At 43.5% G+C, this 15,190-nt stretch overlaps 1 protein-coding gene and 1 pseudogene across 2 annotated transcripts; both read right to left on the minus strand.

Annotated features, from left to right (window-relative positions):
• Nucleotides 1–523: 523 nt before the first annotated feature.
• gpaa1 (glycosylphosphatidylinositol anchor attachment 1) lies at nucleotides 524–12,758 on the minus strand. Its single transcript, XM_021613517.3, has 13 exons — nucleotides 12,446–12,758; nucleotides 12,053–12,168; nucleotides 11,511–11,690; nucleotides 11,172–11,283; nucleotides 10,858–11,005; nucleotides 10,675–10,776; nucleotides 10,177–10,373; nucleotides 4,530–4,726; nucleotides 4,244–4,397; nucleotides 2,927–2,998; nucleotides 2,558–2,754; nucleotides 1,511–1,681; nucleotides 524–1,290 (listed from the first exon to the last, which is right to left on the minus strand). The coding sequence occupies exons 2-13, from the start codon at nucleotides 12,124–12,126 to the stop codon at nucleotides 1,047–1,049; spliced, it is 1,848 nt and encodes a 615-aa protein (XP_021469192.1). The 5' UTR covers nucleotides 12,127–12,168; nucleotides 12,446–12,758; the 3' UTR covers nucleotides 524–1,046.
• A 176-nt stretch (nucleotides 12,759–12,934) lies between these two features.
• On the minus strand, nucleotides 12,935–14,377 carry LOC110530449 (exosome complex component RRP41-like; annotated as a pseudogene). Its single transcript, XR_016482581.1, has 3 exons — nucleotides 14,092–14,377; nucleotides 13,867–14,048; nucleotides 12,935–13,433 (listed from the first exon to the last, which is right to left on the minus strand). The product of XR_016482581.1 is annotated as an exosome complex component RRP41-like (transcript).
• Nucleotides 14,378–15,190: the final 813 nt, after the last annotated feature.

Raw genomic sequence — 15,190 nt, forward strand, 5'->3', positions numbered from 1 at the left:
GGTAGACTTTCTATTTATTTATTTTACATTGGGGAGGGGTAGAATAGTCCTATATTTATTCCAGAGGGGTGGGTGGTGCTTCCCTTCTCTCTACCTGATATCGCAGATGAGAGAATATGGTATAATTTGAAGTTGGCCAACTGGGATACTTTTGAGTATTGAAAGTGCAGTTTAAAACCAAGGCCTGTATTCAAACTCAGAGTAGGTGTGCTGGTCTAGGATCAGATGTATTTTAAATCATAATTATATAGACATGGGGGACCTGATCCTAGATCAGTACTCCTACTCTGAGATACATTGTGAATACAGGCCCAGGTCTTGCTGGTCAATGGGATGAGGGGAATTAGTTGCCATGAGGCAAGTCTGTGGGAGTGACAAGGTTTTAAAGTGATTTTATTGTTGATGCGTTTCACCTATTTGTCATAAGTTTCTCTGTCTGAACTGTGTTAGTGACAGAATGTTATGTTTTGTCAAACATAACTGTATAAAATGGTGTTAGCTGAATAAACATACGTTGATCAAGTTTGAGTTAAGTTTTTATTTGAGCATTTATAAATGAGTGTCTGTACACATGGTTCAAATAAAGTGTATATATATATAAAAAAAAAAAAACATATTTAAAGACAATTCTTAGTTCATATAGTAGATTATGGAAATGTTCTGGAGGGCCTCAGTTGCCAAGAGGTTGGCTTAAGGATACTGCTTCCTTAACATTTTATTTTGTTCAGTTTCATCCCTTAGAATATTCACTCAGGCCCAATAACATAACCAAAACACAGTGCATTATTTATTCCTTCAGGTACCATAAACCAATCCCATGCACACAAGCCCTGAACCCAATACAACCTTTTAGTTGCCAGACAAGCCCAACCCAATACACTTAACCACTCCCCCTGCCAACTTCCTATTCCTTCAAGTCAGTCAGCCTACTCCTTGGGGAAACACCTTCATTCCATAAAGGCAGGTTTAGGAGCAGTTTCACCTCTCAGGATAGATAGTTCCCATATAAAGGCAGGTCTGGGACCAGTCTTCCCCCAGTTACCTGTTTACTTCCAGAAGAGAATGTTCCAGAGCAGCAACCAACAGGGGTAGATCAGCAGAGCCAGGAGCGGATAGACCAATGAGCCGTAGAGGGCGTGGTCCAGGATGCCCTGGGAGATGACAGACAGGAAGAGCATCCAACCATCTTGCAGGGAGACAGGGGTCTCCTGCAGCTCCTGGAAGACGAAGACGCAGTAGAGCAGAGTGCAACCGGGGCTCAGGAGCACCATGATGGCTGCAGATAGAGCCCTGGGGAGAGAGGGTAAAGTCGTTATTACAGAGCCCTGGAAGAAGAAACATTAATACAGCACTCAAGACAGTGGACAAGAGGGGGGGGACCATTACACACACTATCCTCACACACAGGGACAATGGAACTAACACTGCAACATCACTGAGAAAACAACATATTGAGAATTATTACTTCTATGAGAAAGTTGTGGGTGGGTGAGAGTGTTGAGAGTATTACTTGGGTGTATGTGGTGTGATGAAGGCAGCGATGGGTACCAGGGACAGAGCCAAGATGAAGCCCAGGGAGAAGTTGATAAGGGCAGTGCAGCCCAGTAACACAGCCAGGTAGAGGAGAGCCACCAGCTTCAGCACTCTCCAGCCCTCCTCTGTACCCTCTCCTTGCAGAAGCCTGGGGGAGAAAGAGAGAGATAAAATACCCATTTATACCTGGTGCTAACATGTGCCCTTTGTCCTGATCTTGTCCACATTTTCAGACAGGTGTAAACGATTAAAAGACATTTGATCACAAATGATCTTCCTGAGCACCTCCATCGGTTGTCAGGCATGCATTGTGTCTGGATATCAATGAAGTGTAAACATCTGGATGGTCAAGCCATTTAAAAATCATTGACACGTATCACAATTTGATTTATAATAAATGTATTAACATTATTTTGAAAGAATATCTGTAAAATCATTTGCATACAGGGAGGCACTAGATAATCTGGTCACAATGTGGATGGATAAGATACATTTTACACAGACCTTTGTTACAAGGAGCATATGAGCACACAGACAATTAAGAGCACAATTAAAAATATTTGAGGTAACAAGCTGTTTTTCTTTGCCGAAATGGTGCAAGCATGACAGTCATGAATCTGCACTCAGGGGCTGTTTTACAGTAAAATAATCATTGCAACCATTTTTCTAGGTGCACTTGTGCTCCTAAATTACAATTCCAGGTTGCACACAGCAAAATATTTAGGCACATATGCATGTAAAATGGTAGCACTGTAGAGCCCTGCCTTGATTAGATGATATTGATCAAATCACGAAACGCACGTTAGCGCAAGGTGTAAACGACACGAGTTATAGGGTAGGGACATGGTGAAATAAAATAATTTACTGCAGCCACAGTATCGTCAAGGTGTGTGTGTGTGATCACGGGGCAAACCTGGCATATTGTATGCATATTTAGTGTGTGAGAACCTGCATCAGCCATCTTATGTTTTCTTTGAGTGTGTGTATATGTGAGAAAGATGAGAGGGTGTGTATGTGTGTGTACCTGTGTGTGTTGTGTGGCAGGGCCAGTCCTGCGGTGTAGATAGCTATAGCAGTGAGGACCACAGCTTCCGTCTCAGACACAGGGAAGTGTTGCACAGCCATCTCCTGAGAGAGGATAGGGAGGGTGTATAGAGCCACCCCTGTCATGTGACTGATCACTACTGGAGTCAGGATAGACAGGACCCCTGGGCTGGAGGGCTGATGGAGGACAGAGGGAGACAGGAGGAAAGAGTCAATTATACCGACATAGACCAATAGGTTGAGGACTTCTAGAGATGTAAAAAGGTAGATACTATAGTTACACAATACAAACCAGAAGTGCGCAAACACACACACACACACACAGCTTGTTTACTACTCCATTACTGACCTGCACTCCCCCAGCCACCCCATCCTCTGTTCCTGGTGGAGAAGCACCTAGCTGAACCCACAGGTCTAAGGCCTGTTACTTCCATTAAGGACAAAACCGATATGCACCAGTGTATTAAACCATCATCGACATATACACAGCCTCATCATGACTTAAAGCTGAAATCCTTAACGAAACTGCCACGTCTGTTTGCCCCATGGACATCATTGCACGTGCGCTAGAACAGCAGAATGTACTGCCATTTTTTTTACCACATTGTGCAACACTCCTCACCCCCGCTTCGTCAAAAAAAATACATTGATAACGGCATTAGGGCGGAGAGCAGCACTGTTTCCCCTACTGTGGATTCCATCTTTAATGAAGTTGAACATTCAGCTTAACTATGCAAACATATCATTAACCCACATTAGGCCTTTTGACTAACCTAATTCATTTACTAATATAGGAGAATGGACCAAAATGAATATGCTTTCTGTCCATTTACAGTTGAAGTCAGATTTTTACATACACCTTAGCCAAATACATTCAAACTCAGTTGACAATTCCTGACATTTAATCCTAGTAAACAATCCCTGTTTTAAGTCAGTTAGGATCACCACTTATTTTAAGAATGAGAAATGTCAGAATAATAGTAGAGAGAATTATTTATTTCAGCTTTTATTTATTTACGGCCAAACAGTTCTACTTTTGTTTCATCAGACATTTCTCCAAAAAGTATGATCTTTGTCCCCATGTGCAGTTGCAAACCGTAGTCTGGCTTTTGTTCTGGGATAGATTTATTTTGATTTTCCCATGATGTCAAGCACTGAGTTTGAAGGCCTTGAAATACATCCACAGGTACACCTCCAATTTACTCAAATTATGTCACTAGACCATCAGAAGCTTCTAAAGCAATGACATTTTCTGGAATTTTCCAAGCTGTTTAAAGGCACAGTCAACTTAGTGTATGTTAACTTCTGAACCACTGGAATTGTGATACAGTGAATTATAAGTTAAATAATCTGTCTGTAAACAATTGTTGGAAAAATTACTTGTGTCATGCACAAAGTAGATGTCCTAACAGACTTGCCAAAACTATAGTTTGTTAACAAGACATTTGTGGAGTGGTTGAAAAACTAGTTTTAATGGACTCCAACCTAAGTGTATGTAAACTTCCGACTTCAACTGTAATTCCCACACAAGTGCATCTCAACCCTCCAGCTCTCTTGGACAGGTCTCCCTTGGGAAAAAAGTAGTCAGACCTCAATGGGACTACCTGGTTAAAAAAACTGTTAAATAAAAATAGAATCCCCTATTGTCCCAGAGGTGGAAGGATACGCGCAACAGCAGAATCACAGCCAGCAGGCCGAAGGCGGGCATGTAGTAACCAATGGAGACGAAGCGAGAGAGCGAGGGCATAAGGTAGAAGAAGTATGACTGGTGCAGACGCTCCAGGAGGTTGTTCAGCTTCCGGTACATCCCCTCCAGGAGCCTGAGGGACACACACAGGTTTATTTCCATGTCAATTTCACTGTGTCCAAATGTCTCCATAGAAACGCCAAGAGTTGCATTTGAAGGCTTTCTGATCATCTAAATTGAAGCTTGAACATCATGAGCAGCTGACCTGCCGATGGTGGTGGTGTCTGTCTTGTACTGTCTGAAGCTGTTGATGCCCCTGATGGAGGCAGCCTCTATGTGGTATCTGAGGAACAGGCCGTGGTCCCCCCAGGGTCGCCCACTGGCCTGCTTCAGCACCATCAACATCATGGTCTGGGCCGCGTGGCTGTAGCCCGATGTAGTGTCCCAGTCGTTCCTCTGGAGCTGGATGGAGAGAGGACAGTCAGCATGACAATCAGGCAATTAAACATGTTATTACATCATGTCATTACTGGCTTCTCCTTACCTGGCATAGAGGAATGCAAAACATCTATGGTGTTCTATTATTAGACCGCTTTGAAAGCATTACAAATTTACAGCATGTACTTTCTGCAACAACATCAAATATCTTCACCGCACACGGAGGCTAAAAGAGACTTTCCTCCTTCGAGACGTCCCTCTAAGGCCCTTCTGCTAGCTGTCTGAATCGCTGTGTCTCCAGCCAGTCCAACCACTCACTGGACCCCTATGATCACCCGGCTATGCATGCCTCTCCCTAATATCAATATGCCTTGTCCATTACTGTCCTGGTTAGTGATTATTGTCTTATTTCACTGTAGAGCCTCTAGCCCTGCTCAATATGACTTAACCTACCATTTAGTTCCACCTCCCACATATGCGGTGACATCACCTGGTTTAGAGGTCTCTAGAGACAATATTTCTTTCATCATTACTCAACGCCTAGGTATACCTCTGTCTATACATTATGCCTTGAATCTATTCTATCGCGCCCAGAAACCTGCTCCTTTTACTCTGTTCCAAACGTACTAGACGACCAGTTCTGATAGCCTTTAGCCGTACCCTTATCCTACTCTGTTCCTCTGGTGATGTAGAGGTTAATCCAGGCCCTGCAGTGCCTAGCTCCACCCCTACTCCCCAGGTGCTCTCATTTGTTGACTTCTGTAACCGTAAAAGCCTTGGTTTCATGCATGTTAACATTAGAAGCCTCCTCCCTAAGTTTGTTTTATTCACTGCCCTAGCACACTCTGCCAACCCGGATGTCCTAGCCGTGTCTGAATCCTGGCTTAGGAAGACCACCAAAAACCTGACATTTCCATCCCTAACTATAACATTTTCCGACAAGATAGAACTGCCAAAGCTGGCGGTGTTTCAATCTACTGCAGAGATAGCCTGCAGAGTTCTGTCTTACTATCCAGGTCTATACCCAAACAATTCGAACTTCTACTTTTAAAAATCCACCTTTCCAGAAACAAGTCTCTCACCTTTGCCACTTGCTATAGACCACCCTCTGCCCCCAGCTGTGCCCTGGACACCATATGTGAACTGATTGCACCCCATCTATCTTCAGAGCTCGTGCTGCTAGGTGACCTAAACTGGGACATGCTTAACACTCCGGTCATCCTACAATTTAAGCTTGATGCCGTCAAATCGCACACAAATTATCAACGATTCGACCAGGTACAACACCAAATCCGTAAACACGGGCACCCTCATAGATCTCATTCTAACCAACTTGCCCTCCAAATACACCTCTGCTGTTTTCCCCTTCAGCGAGCAGGCCTTTCTAAATCGACCTGGCCCGGGTATCCTGGAAGGATATTGACCTCATACCGTCAGTAGAGGATGCCTGGATGTTCTTTAAAAGTGCCTTCCTCACCATCTTCAATAAGCATGCCCCATTCAAAAAAATGTAGAACCAGGAACAGAAATAGCCCTTGGTTCACTCCAGACCTGACTGCCCTTGAACAGCACAAAAACATCCTGTGGTGTACTGCATTAGCATCGAATAGCCCCCATGATATGCAACTTTTCAGGGAAGTTAGGAACCAATATACAGGCAGTTAGGAAGGCTAGCTTTTTCAAGCAGAAATTTGCATCCAGTAGCACAAACTCAAAAAAGTTCTGGGACACTGTAAAATCCATGGAGAAAAAGAGTACCTCCTCCCAGCTGCCCACTGCACTGAGCCTAGGAAACTGTCACCACCGATAAATGCACTATAATTGAGAATTTCAAGAACCATTTTTCTATGGCTGGCCATGCTATCCACCTGGCTACCCCTACTAGAGGTCGACCGATTAATCGGAATGGCCGAAGTTTTCATAACAATCGGAAATCTGTGTTTTTGGACACTGATTTGGCCATTTAAAAAAAAAATGTTTACACCTTTATTTAATCTTTATTTAACTAGGCAAGTCAGTTAAGAACACATTCTTATTTTCAATGACGGTCTAGGAACGGTGGGTTGACTGCCTCGTTCAGGGGCAGAACGGCAGATTTTTACCTTGTCAGCTCGGGGGATTCAATCTCAGTCCAACGGTCTAACCACCTGCCTCTCATTGCACTCCACGAGGAGACTGCCTGTTACACGAATGCAGTAAGCCAGGGTAAGTTGCTAGCTAGCATTAAACTTATCTTGTAGAAATCCATCAATCGTAATCACTAGTTAACTACACATGGTTGATGATATTACTAGTTTATCTAGCGTGTCTGGCATTGCATATAATCGATGTGATGCGTATCGTTGCTCCAATGTGTACCTAACCATAAACATCAATGCCTTTCTTAAAATCAATACACAGAAGTATATCTTTTTAATCCTGCATATTTAGCTAAAATAAATCCAGGTTAGCAGGCAATATTAACCAGATGAAATTGTGTCACTTCTCTTGCATTCATTGCACGCAGAGTCAGTGTATATGCAACAGTTTGGGCCGCCTAATTTGCCAGAATTTCACGTAATTATGACATATCATTGAAGGTTGTGCAATGTAACAGGAATATTTTGACTTATGGATGCCACCCGTTAGATAAAATACGGAACGGTTCCGTATTTCACTGAAAGAATAAACGTCTTGTTTTTCGAGATGATAGTTTCCGGATTCAATCATATTAATGACCTAAGGCTCGTATTTCTGTGTGTTATCATGTTATAACTAAGTCTATGATTTGATAGAGGAGTCTGACTGAGCGGTGGTAGGCAGCAGCAGGCTTCATTCAAACAGCACTTTCGTGCGTTTGCCAGCAGCTGTTTATGACTTCAAGCCTACCAACTCCCGAGATTAGGCTCGTGTAACCAATTTCACATTGGCTACCTAGTTAGAGGGGTGCGCGCTAATAGCATTTCAAACGTCACTCGCTCTGAGACCTGGAGTGGTTGTTCCCCTTGCTCTGCAAGGGTAACGCTGCTTCGAGGGTAGCTGTTGTCATTGTGTTCCTGGAACATCCAATAGTCAAAGGTAAATGAAATACAAATGGTATAGAGAGAAATAGTCCTATTAGTCCTATAATAACTACAACCTAAAACTTCTTACCTGGGAATATTGAAGACTCATGTTAAAAGGAACCACCAGCTTTCATATGTTCTCATGTTCTGAGAAAGGAACTTAAACATTAGCTTTCTTACATGGCACATATTGCACGTTTACTTTCTTCTCCAACACTTTGTTTTTGCATTATTTAAACCAAATTGAACATGTTTCATTATTTATTTGAGGCTAAATTGATTTTATTGATGTATTATATTAAGTTAAAATAAGTGTTCATTCAGTATTGTTGTAATTGTCATTATTACAAAGAAATAAAAATAAATTGTCCGATTAATCGGTATCGGCTTTTTTTGGTCCTCCAATAATCAGCGTTGATAAATTATAAATCGGTCGACCTCTAACCCGATCAACAGCCCTCCACCCCACAGCAACTCACCCAAGCCTCCCCATTCCTCCTTCACCCAAATCCAGATAGCTGATGTTCTGAAAGAGAGGCAAAATCTGGGCCCCAACAAATCAGCCGGGCTAGACAATCTGGACACTCTTTCTAAAATGATCTGCCGAAACTGTTGCAACCCCTATTACTAGCCTGTTCAACCTCTCTTTCGTATCATATGAGATTCCCAAAGATTGGAAAGCTGCCGCGGTCATCCAACCTCTTCAAAGGGGGAGACACTCTAGACCCAAACTGTTACAGACCTATATCTATCCTACTCTGCCTTTCTAAGGTCTTCGAAAGCCAAGTTAACAAACAGATCACCGACCATTTCGAATCCCACTGTACCTTCTCCGCTATGCAATCTGGTTTCCGAGCTGGCCATGGGTGGCACCTCAGCCACGCTCAAGGTCCTAAACGATATCATAACCGCCATCGATAAGAGACATTACTGTGCAGCCGTATTCAACGACTCTCAACCACCACATTCTTATCGGCAGACTCAACAGCCTTGGTTTCTCAAATGACTGCCTCGCCTGGTTCACCAACTACTTCTCTGATAGAGTTCAGTGTGTCAAATCTCTTTGGGGGTGATACAGGGTTCAATTCTCGGGCTGACTCTTTTCTCTGTATACATCAATGATGTCGCTCTTGCTGCTGGTGATTCTCTGATCCATCTCTACGCAGACGACACCATTCTGTATATCTCTGACCCGTCTTTGGACACTGTGTTTAACTAACCTCCAGACAAGCTTCAATGCCATACAACTCCCTTTCTGTGGCCTCCAACTGCTCTTAAATGCAAGTAAAACTTAATGCATGCTCTTCAACCGATCGCTGCCCGCACCTGCCCGCCCGTCCAGGTTCTTAGACGGTTCTGACTTAGAAAATGTGGACAATTACAAATACCTAGGTGTCTGGTTAGACTGTAAACTCTCCTTTCAGACTCACAATATGCATCTCCAATCCAAAATTAAATCTAGAGTCGGCTTCCTACTTCGCAAAAAAAAAGCATCCTTCACTCATGCTGCCAAACATACCCTCGTAAAACTGACCATCCTACCGATCCTGGACTTCGGCAATGTCATTTACAAAATAGCCTCAAACACTCTAGTCAACTAATTGGATGCAGTCTATCACAGTGCCATCCGTTTCGTCACCAAAGCCCCATATACACTACCCACCACTACGACCTGCCCACCACTGCGACAATGCTCTCGTTGGCTGGCCCTCGCTTCATACTCATCGCCAAAGCACTGGCTCCAGGTCATCTACAAGTCTCTACTAGGTAAAGCCCCACCTTATCTCAGCTCACTGGTCACCATAGCAGCACCCACCCGTAGCATGCACTCCAGCAGGTATATCTCACTGGTCACACCCAAAGCCAATTTTTCCTTTGGACGCCTTTCCTCCCAGTTCACTGCTGCCAAAAACTGGAACGATCTGCAAAAAACACTGAGGCTGGAGACTCATATCTCCCTCACTAGCTTTAAGCACCAGCTGTCAGAGCATCTCACAGATCACTCCACCTGTAAACAGCCCATCCAACTACCTCATCCTCATACTGTATTTATTTCTTTATCTTGCTCCTTTGCACCCCAGTATCTCTACTCGCATATTCATCTTCTGCACATCTACTATTCCAGTGTTTAATTGCTATATTGTAATTACTTCACCACCATGGCCTATTTATTGCCTTACCTCCCTTGTCCTACCTCATTTGCACATACTGTAAATAGACTTTCAACTGTATGTTTGTTTATTCCATGTGTAACTCTGTGTTGTTGTATGTGTCGAACGGCTTTACTTTATCTTGGCCAGGTCGCAGTTGCAAAGGAGAACTTGTTCTCAACTAGCCTACCTGGTTAAATAAAGGTGAAATAAAATAATAATAATAATTCAAACTTACTTACTCAAGTAATTACTCAAGGCATTTGGACTTCTTCCCTACCTTGCCCTGGATGGTACACAGGACGCCTATCTTCTGGCAGAAGGCGTAGAAGAGGTTGGCCAGGTCCAGGTTTGGCAGCTGGCCGTTGAGCCCCTCCAGAACCAGATCTAGACTGGTGATGACATCACTGCTCAGCTCCAAAGACAGAGCTGCCTGGATGGAGCCACCTCTTCCCTGCAGTGGAGACCAGTCACCACCTGAGGGATCAAGCAGGAGGCACAGCGGTGGCAGGTTTGTTGGAATAGAACAGGGCTATCAAACCCTGTTCCTGGACAGCTGTAACTAACCTGATTCAGTTTATCAACCAGCTAATTATTAGAATCCGGTGTGCTAGATTAGAAATGGAGGGAAAACCTACAGGACGGTAGCTCTCCAGGAACAGGATTAAAGAGCCCTGGTATAGATACATTGATAACACATACAGTCTATAATGGTGTCTCTAAAACTGGTGCATTACAGGGTTACATTATTACAGAGATGCAGGTACAGAGTACTGACCAGTGGTGTTGGTGTGGTGGTATCCCTCCAGCCAGGCCTGCATGCCAATCAGGTCATGTTCATTCACCAGGAAGATAATGTCCTTAGCCCAGTGGATCTGACCTAAGAAGAGACCAATCATTGACAGAATTTAACCTTTGGAAATGGTCTGTGTGTGAATGTTAGTAATAGTAGTATGCTTACTCCTGAAGTACTGGGCGAGGCCCAGCAGAAGGCCCACTGCCTGGTTGTTATTGTTTCCCTCACTACAGGGGGCACTCAGCACCAGGGCTTCAGTACGAGGGGCTCTAGGGGCCCGCAGGATCCCATACACGTTAGTGCCCCGCACCATCTGACCGAGACAAACCGTGAGAAGGATCAGTGAGAGAAAGAGAAGAAATTAAAGCCTGTGTTGAGATACAGAGGAGGAATGTGTGTGTGAGAGTGTGTGCGCGCACCAAGATTAAATAGGAGCTTATGTTTAATATGTAGACATCTTTGTCTCAGCCCACACGCACATATCTCTCTTTGTTTTCATCTGGGAAGGGAAGCTTGCGGGTGAAGCTCTGAGTGAACACTTCCAGCCCTCGAGACTGCATGGTCTTCACCAGCCAATCCACCGGCATCCCACTACAGAGAGAAGTGAGGAAGGGAGAAGAAAACAATTGAAACACAGAAGGAATATTGTGGGAGTGGTTATCACTATTATAGCTGCATTTGTGATAGGTAGGATAAGCACTGAATCCCAAAGTAGGGGTTAGTGATAGCTAGGGGTGAGTTTTTCCTGGTCACATGAACAAGAGAAGCTCCTGGCACTAGTGATGGCTATAGGAGGAAGGCTTATTAGTTTGACTCACCCTACTTTCTTCTTGTGAGCAGCAAACTCCCTACCGGTGGCCAGAGCCCTCTCACCTGCTGGGAAGCGTTCCTCCACCATGGTGGAGCCCATGGCGTTCTCTGACATGTAGGTGCGCAGGGTGAACGGCTCAAAGGCCAAGCCCATGAACCATGCCACACCCGCCAGGTAGCACATAACACTGGGGAGACATCATTATATAATTTGAAAGCATTTGCATTATACACAGTTAGGAGGTAGGCTGGGGCGGTAGGTAGCCTAGTGGTTAGAGCATTGGACTATTAACCGGAAGGTTGCTGGATCAAATCCCCAAGGTGACATGGTAAAAATCTGTTGTTCTGCCCCTGAACAAGGCAGTTAACCTTGGCCGCCATTGAAAATAAGAATTTGTTCTTAACTGACTTGCCTAGTTAAATAAAAGGTCAAATAAAATAATACATATAGTACAAGTGGATAAAGTGCATCAAGAGGACGCCCTGTTCCATTCCACTTCCCCAGCAAATTCAATATTCTACCATTGATATTCTGCCAGGAAGGACTCACCAGATTGGTGCATTGAGACGGGTGAGAAGTTTGGTCAGGGCTCGCCTTCGGTTTGGGTCAGACAGCAGTCCCATGTTGTTGTTGCTTTGACACCTCCCAGACAGGCTCAGCTGGACCTTTGCAAACAAAGCCCCAGTCAATAATATTCAATATGAATGTAGTTTTTAGTCATCCCCTCGCATTGTAGGCATCTATAGTGTTAATCTAGCTAGCTAACTGCTAACCTTTGTAATAAAAATAAACAGTGCTAAAGAACATGGTCCATTATTATCAATTAGCAGATGTTAGCTAGCTAGCTAGTTGCCTAACTAAGCAGCAGAGAATCAGCAACGTTGCACGCGCAAAAATCCGCAACTCAGTTATTTTAAACTAAACAATATATTTATACAATACCTTTACAAAATGTGTAGTTAACCAGAGCCTACTTTTCGGGCACAATGGAAAGGCCCAAGATTTGACAGGTGTAGCTAGCCTGTACTTTACTGCTATAGATTTTCCACCGGTCTTTTTTCTTGGTTCTTATCGGACGATTGTGCGACGGACCAACTTCCGCTTTAGCCAAGAAACGATAAAAACAGAGATTACCTCATTGGATTTGTGACTGGCTCACCCTGTTGGTTTGGAAAATGAATTGCCTAAATAAATTCACATAACTAATTCAGGGGTGTATGTATTAGTCAGATCCTGTTGGCAGACGTTTTGCACCAGAATTCGACTAATGAATACACCCCCCTGTGACGCTACACTCAAATTGTTTTATTTTTGCTGACTGATTGATTTATCCAATCCCAGATTCTGATGTAGACCTACATCTATAGCTCCCTCTGTCCACAAATCATCTCGGCCCCATTATAGATTACTCAAAACACATCAATGGGTTTAAATGTAATTGTTTATAAAGGCATTTCATACAAAAGCAGAGCAAGAGTGTACAATAAAAAAGACAACATTAATCCTCTATCTACTCCTCCCTCCACCTCCCCTGGCCATTCACTATAGGCCAATCTACCACAAAGTCCAAGCTACACCACATCACTCTCCGGTCAGTGCAGACACCTCCTGAAGATGCCATCTCATCACCTCATCCAACACTTTACTGACGCCCTACAGGCCGTCATGGCCGCCTCCGTCAGTGTCTCTAGGTGGTCCTGGTGGAGTCGGGCGTCCATCTGTAGCAGGGCGATGTGCCCACCATGGGGCAGCAATGCCAAGGCCAGTGATGTGCCCCCTCAACTCTCTTCAGCATGGCACAGGTCTGCCAACGCCGTCTCGTCCACAAAGCCTGCAGTGCAGGCGCACACGTTAGGGGATACCCGCGTCGATCAGTGCCCGAGTGGCAGCGTTCACACGCACTGTGGTTCCCACCGTCTGACTGCAAGATCTGAGAAGGAAGAGAGTGAAGTGTTTCAATTCAAGTCAGGTTGACTTTTCAAGCCCCATGTCTAAGTGTTCAACTTGATGAAGAAAACTCTACACCATTCATTAGTCGGATTCCGTTGCAAAAGTGAGTGTTTCTATTGGACACATTTAGGTTGGTCCCTTCCCGTTTTGTTCAGTTTGGTGTTTGCTTCTGTTTGGTTCCTAGCGTCAACGATAAACAGTTTCCGTTGCAAAACATTTCGCAACAGAAGAAGAAAAAACTATTAACTATACCAATGAATACTCCCCTGCGAACATGAAACTGAGTAAAACTTCAAATTGGTTCCAAATCCCAAAGACTGGATATACATACACTTTCATTCCCCATTTTAAGAATAGTGCAGATTCCACCACAACCCATTTCATAATTAATTCAGATCTGAAATAGCTGATACCTTGACATAAATGTATATTTGAGAGCGTGGGTACATATTAGTCAACACCGCTGCCTCACACGTCTGCTTGAGGTGAAGGCTCATGTCTGTGGTCTTGCGGTCGGTCCCCTCTTCCTCTCAACTGTGCTGAAAGTGGCCAGTTGATGACAGCGCGGTCATGGAGATAGTATTTGTTATCTAACAAACGTTAGCTAGATATATCCATCTTGCTAGTTTAGCAATAAACGTACTTCATGAGGGCCATACACAACTGCCAGCGCTTTGGTATTTCCCTGTTCTATGTATGCAGACCCGTTAGCTTGGGTAAATAAACCCATACCAGCGTGTACTCAGTTTTTCTTCAATCTAGACGATATCCTTGGTCGGACAATAATTCCAGGCCTGCCATCATTGAATGTTTGAACTGGAGTACGACAACTACGCACGTGTGTAATAGACGACATTGCCCATGAGTAGATAATAGTGGTTTTAGGGATTCAAAACCAAAGACGATTTGTCGACCTCGCCAAGAGATTTAGGATGTATTCATTGCGCCGATTCTGTTGCAGAATGTTTTACAACGTTTAATCCAAACGGAAAACGTTTTGCAACGAAAACGAGTTTCTTTTGGACCAATTAGGGTTCGTTCAATTTGCTGTTTGCTTTAGTTTGACTCTTAAACAGTAAACGTTTCCGTTACAAGAGGTAACGAATAAACCGTTGGTATAATCTGTGTTGGGACTAGGGTTTAAATCCGTCAGGGCACCCCCTAATTAACTACACTAGTGTCAGGAGTTGGATAGCACCATTGAAAGCATGTTCCAGCCTAGTTTTAGGCATATTTCATTGTTCATAGAATGCAGTGTACTAAAGTTCCGACCCACCATATACATACAGTACTATTCTTACTACTTCAGCTTCTATTCAGCTTGAATTCTACATGTAATACATCTCCTACTTCCATACAAATGCTTCGACAGCTGAAGCAAGCACACATTTTATTCAGGAAAGGTAAACATTTGAATTGTAAACAGTAAAACAAAAGATTGACAGAATATCCTCTGAATTACTTTCATTTATTGCCAAACTCTTTGAAATGATTGCTATTGTTATGCCAAATCTAATATTGCTGGAAAATGACAGTATGAATTTAACTAAGTGGGCATACGCATAAATGATCCAATACAGCTAGGATAGTTAATATTTGGTAAATGTAGTAGTAATTTAAAAAAATACATGAACATTTCAGTCATGATGTGTGATGTAGCCTCTTGGATGTTGTCCTGATTTATAAAGTTTGACAGAAATAAGACCCACATATGAACACTCCTAGAGCAGTATGCCG

The sequence above is a fragment of the Oncorhynchus mykiss genome, chromosome 8 (genome assembly GCF_057628025.1).
Source record: "Oncorhynchus mykiss isolate SJ-2025 chromosome 8, ASM5762802v1, whole genome shotgun sequence".
In the NCBI taxonomy this organism is placed as follows: Eukaryota; Metazoa; Chordata; class Actinopteri; order Salmoniformes; family Salmonidae; genus Oncorhynchus; species Oncorhynchus mykiss.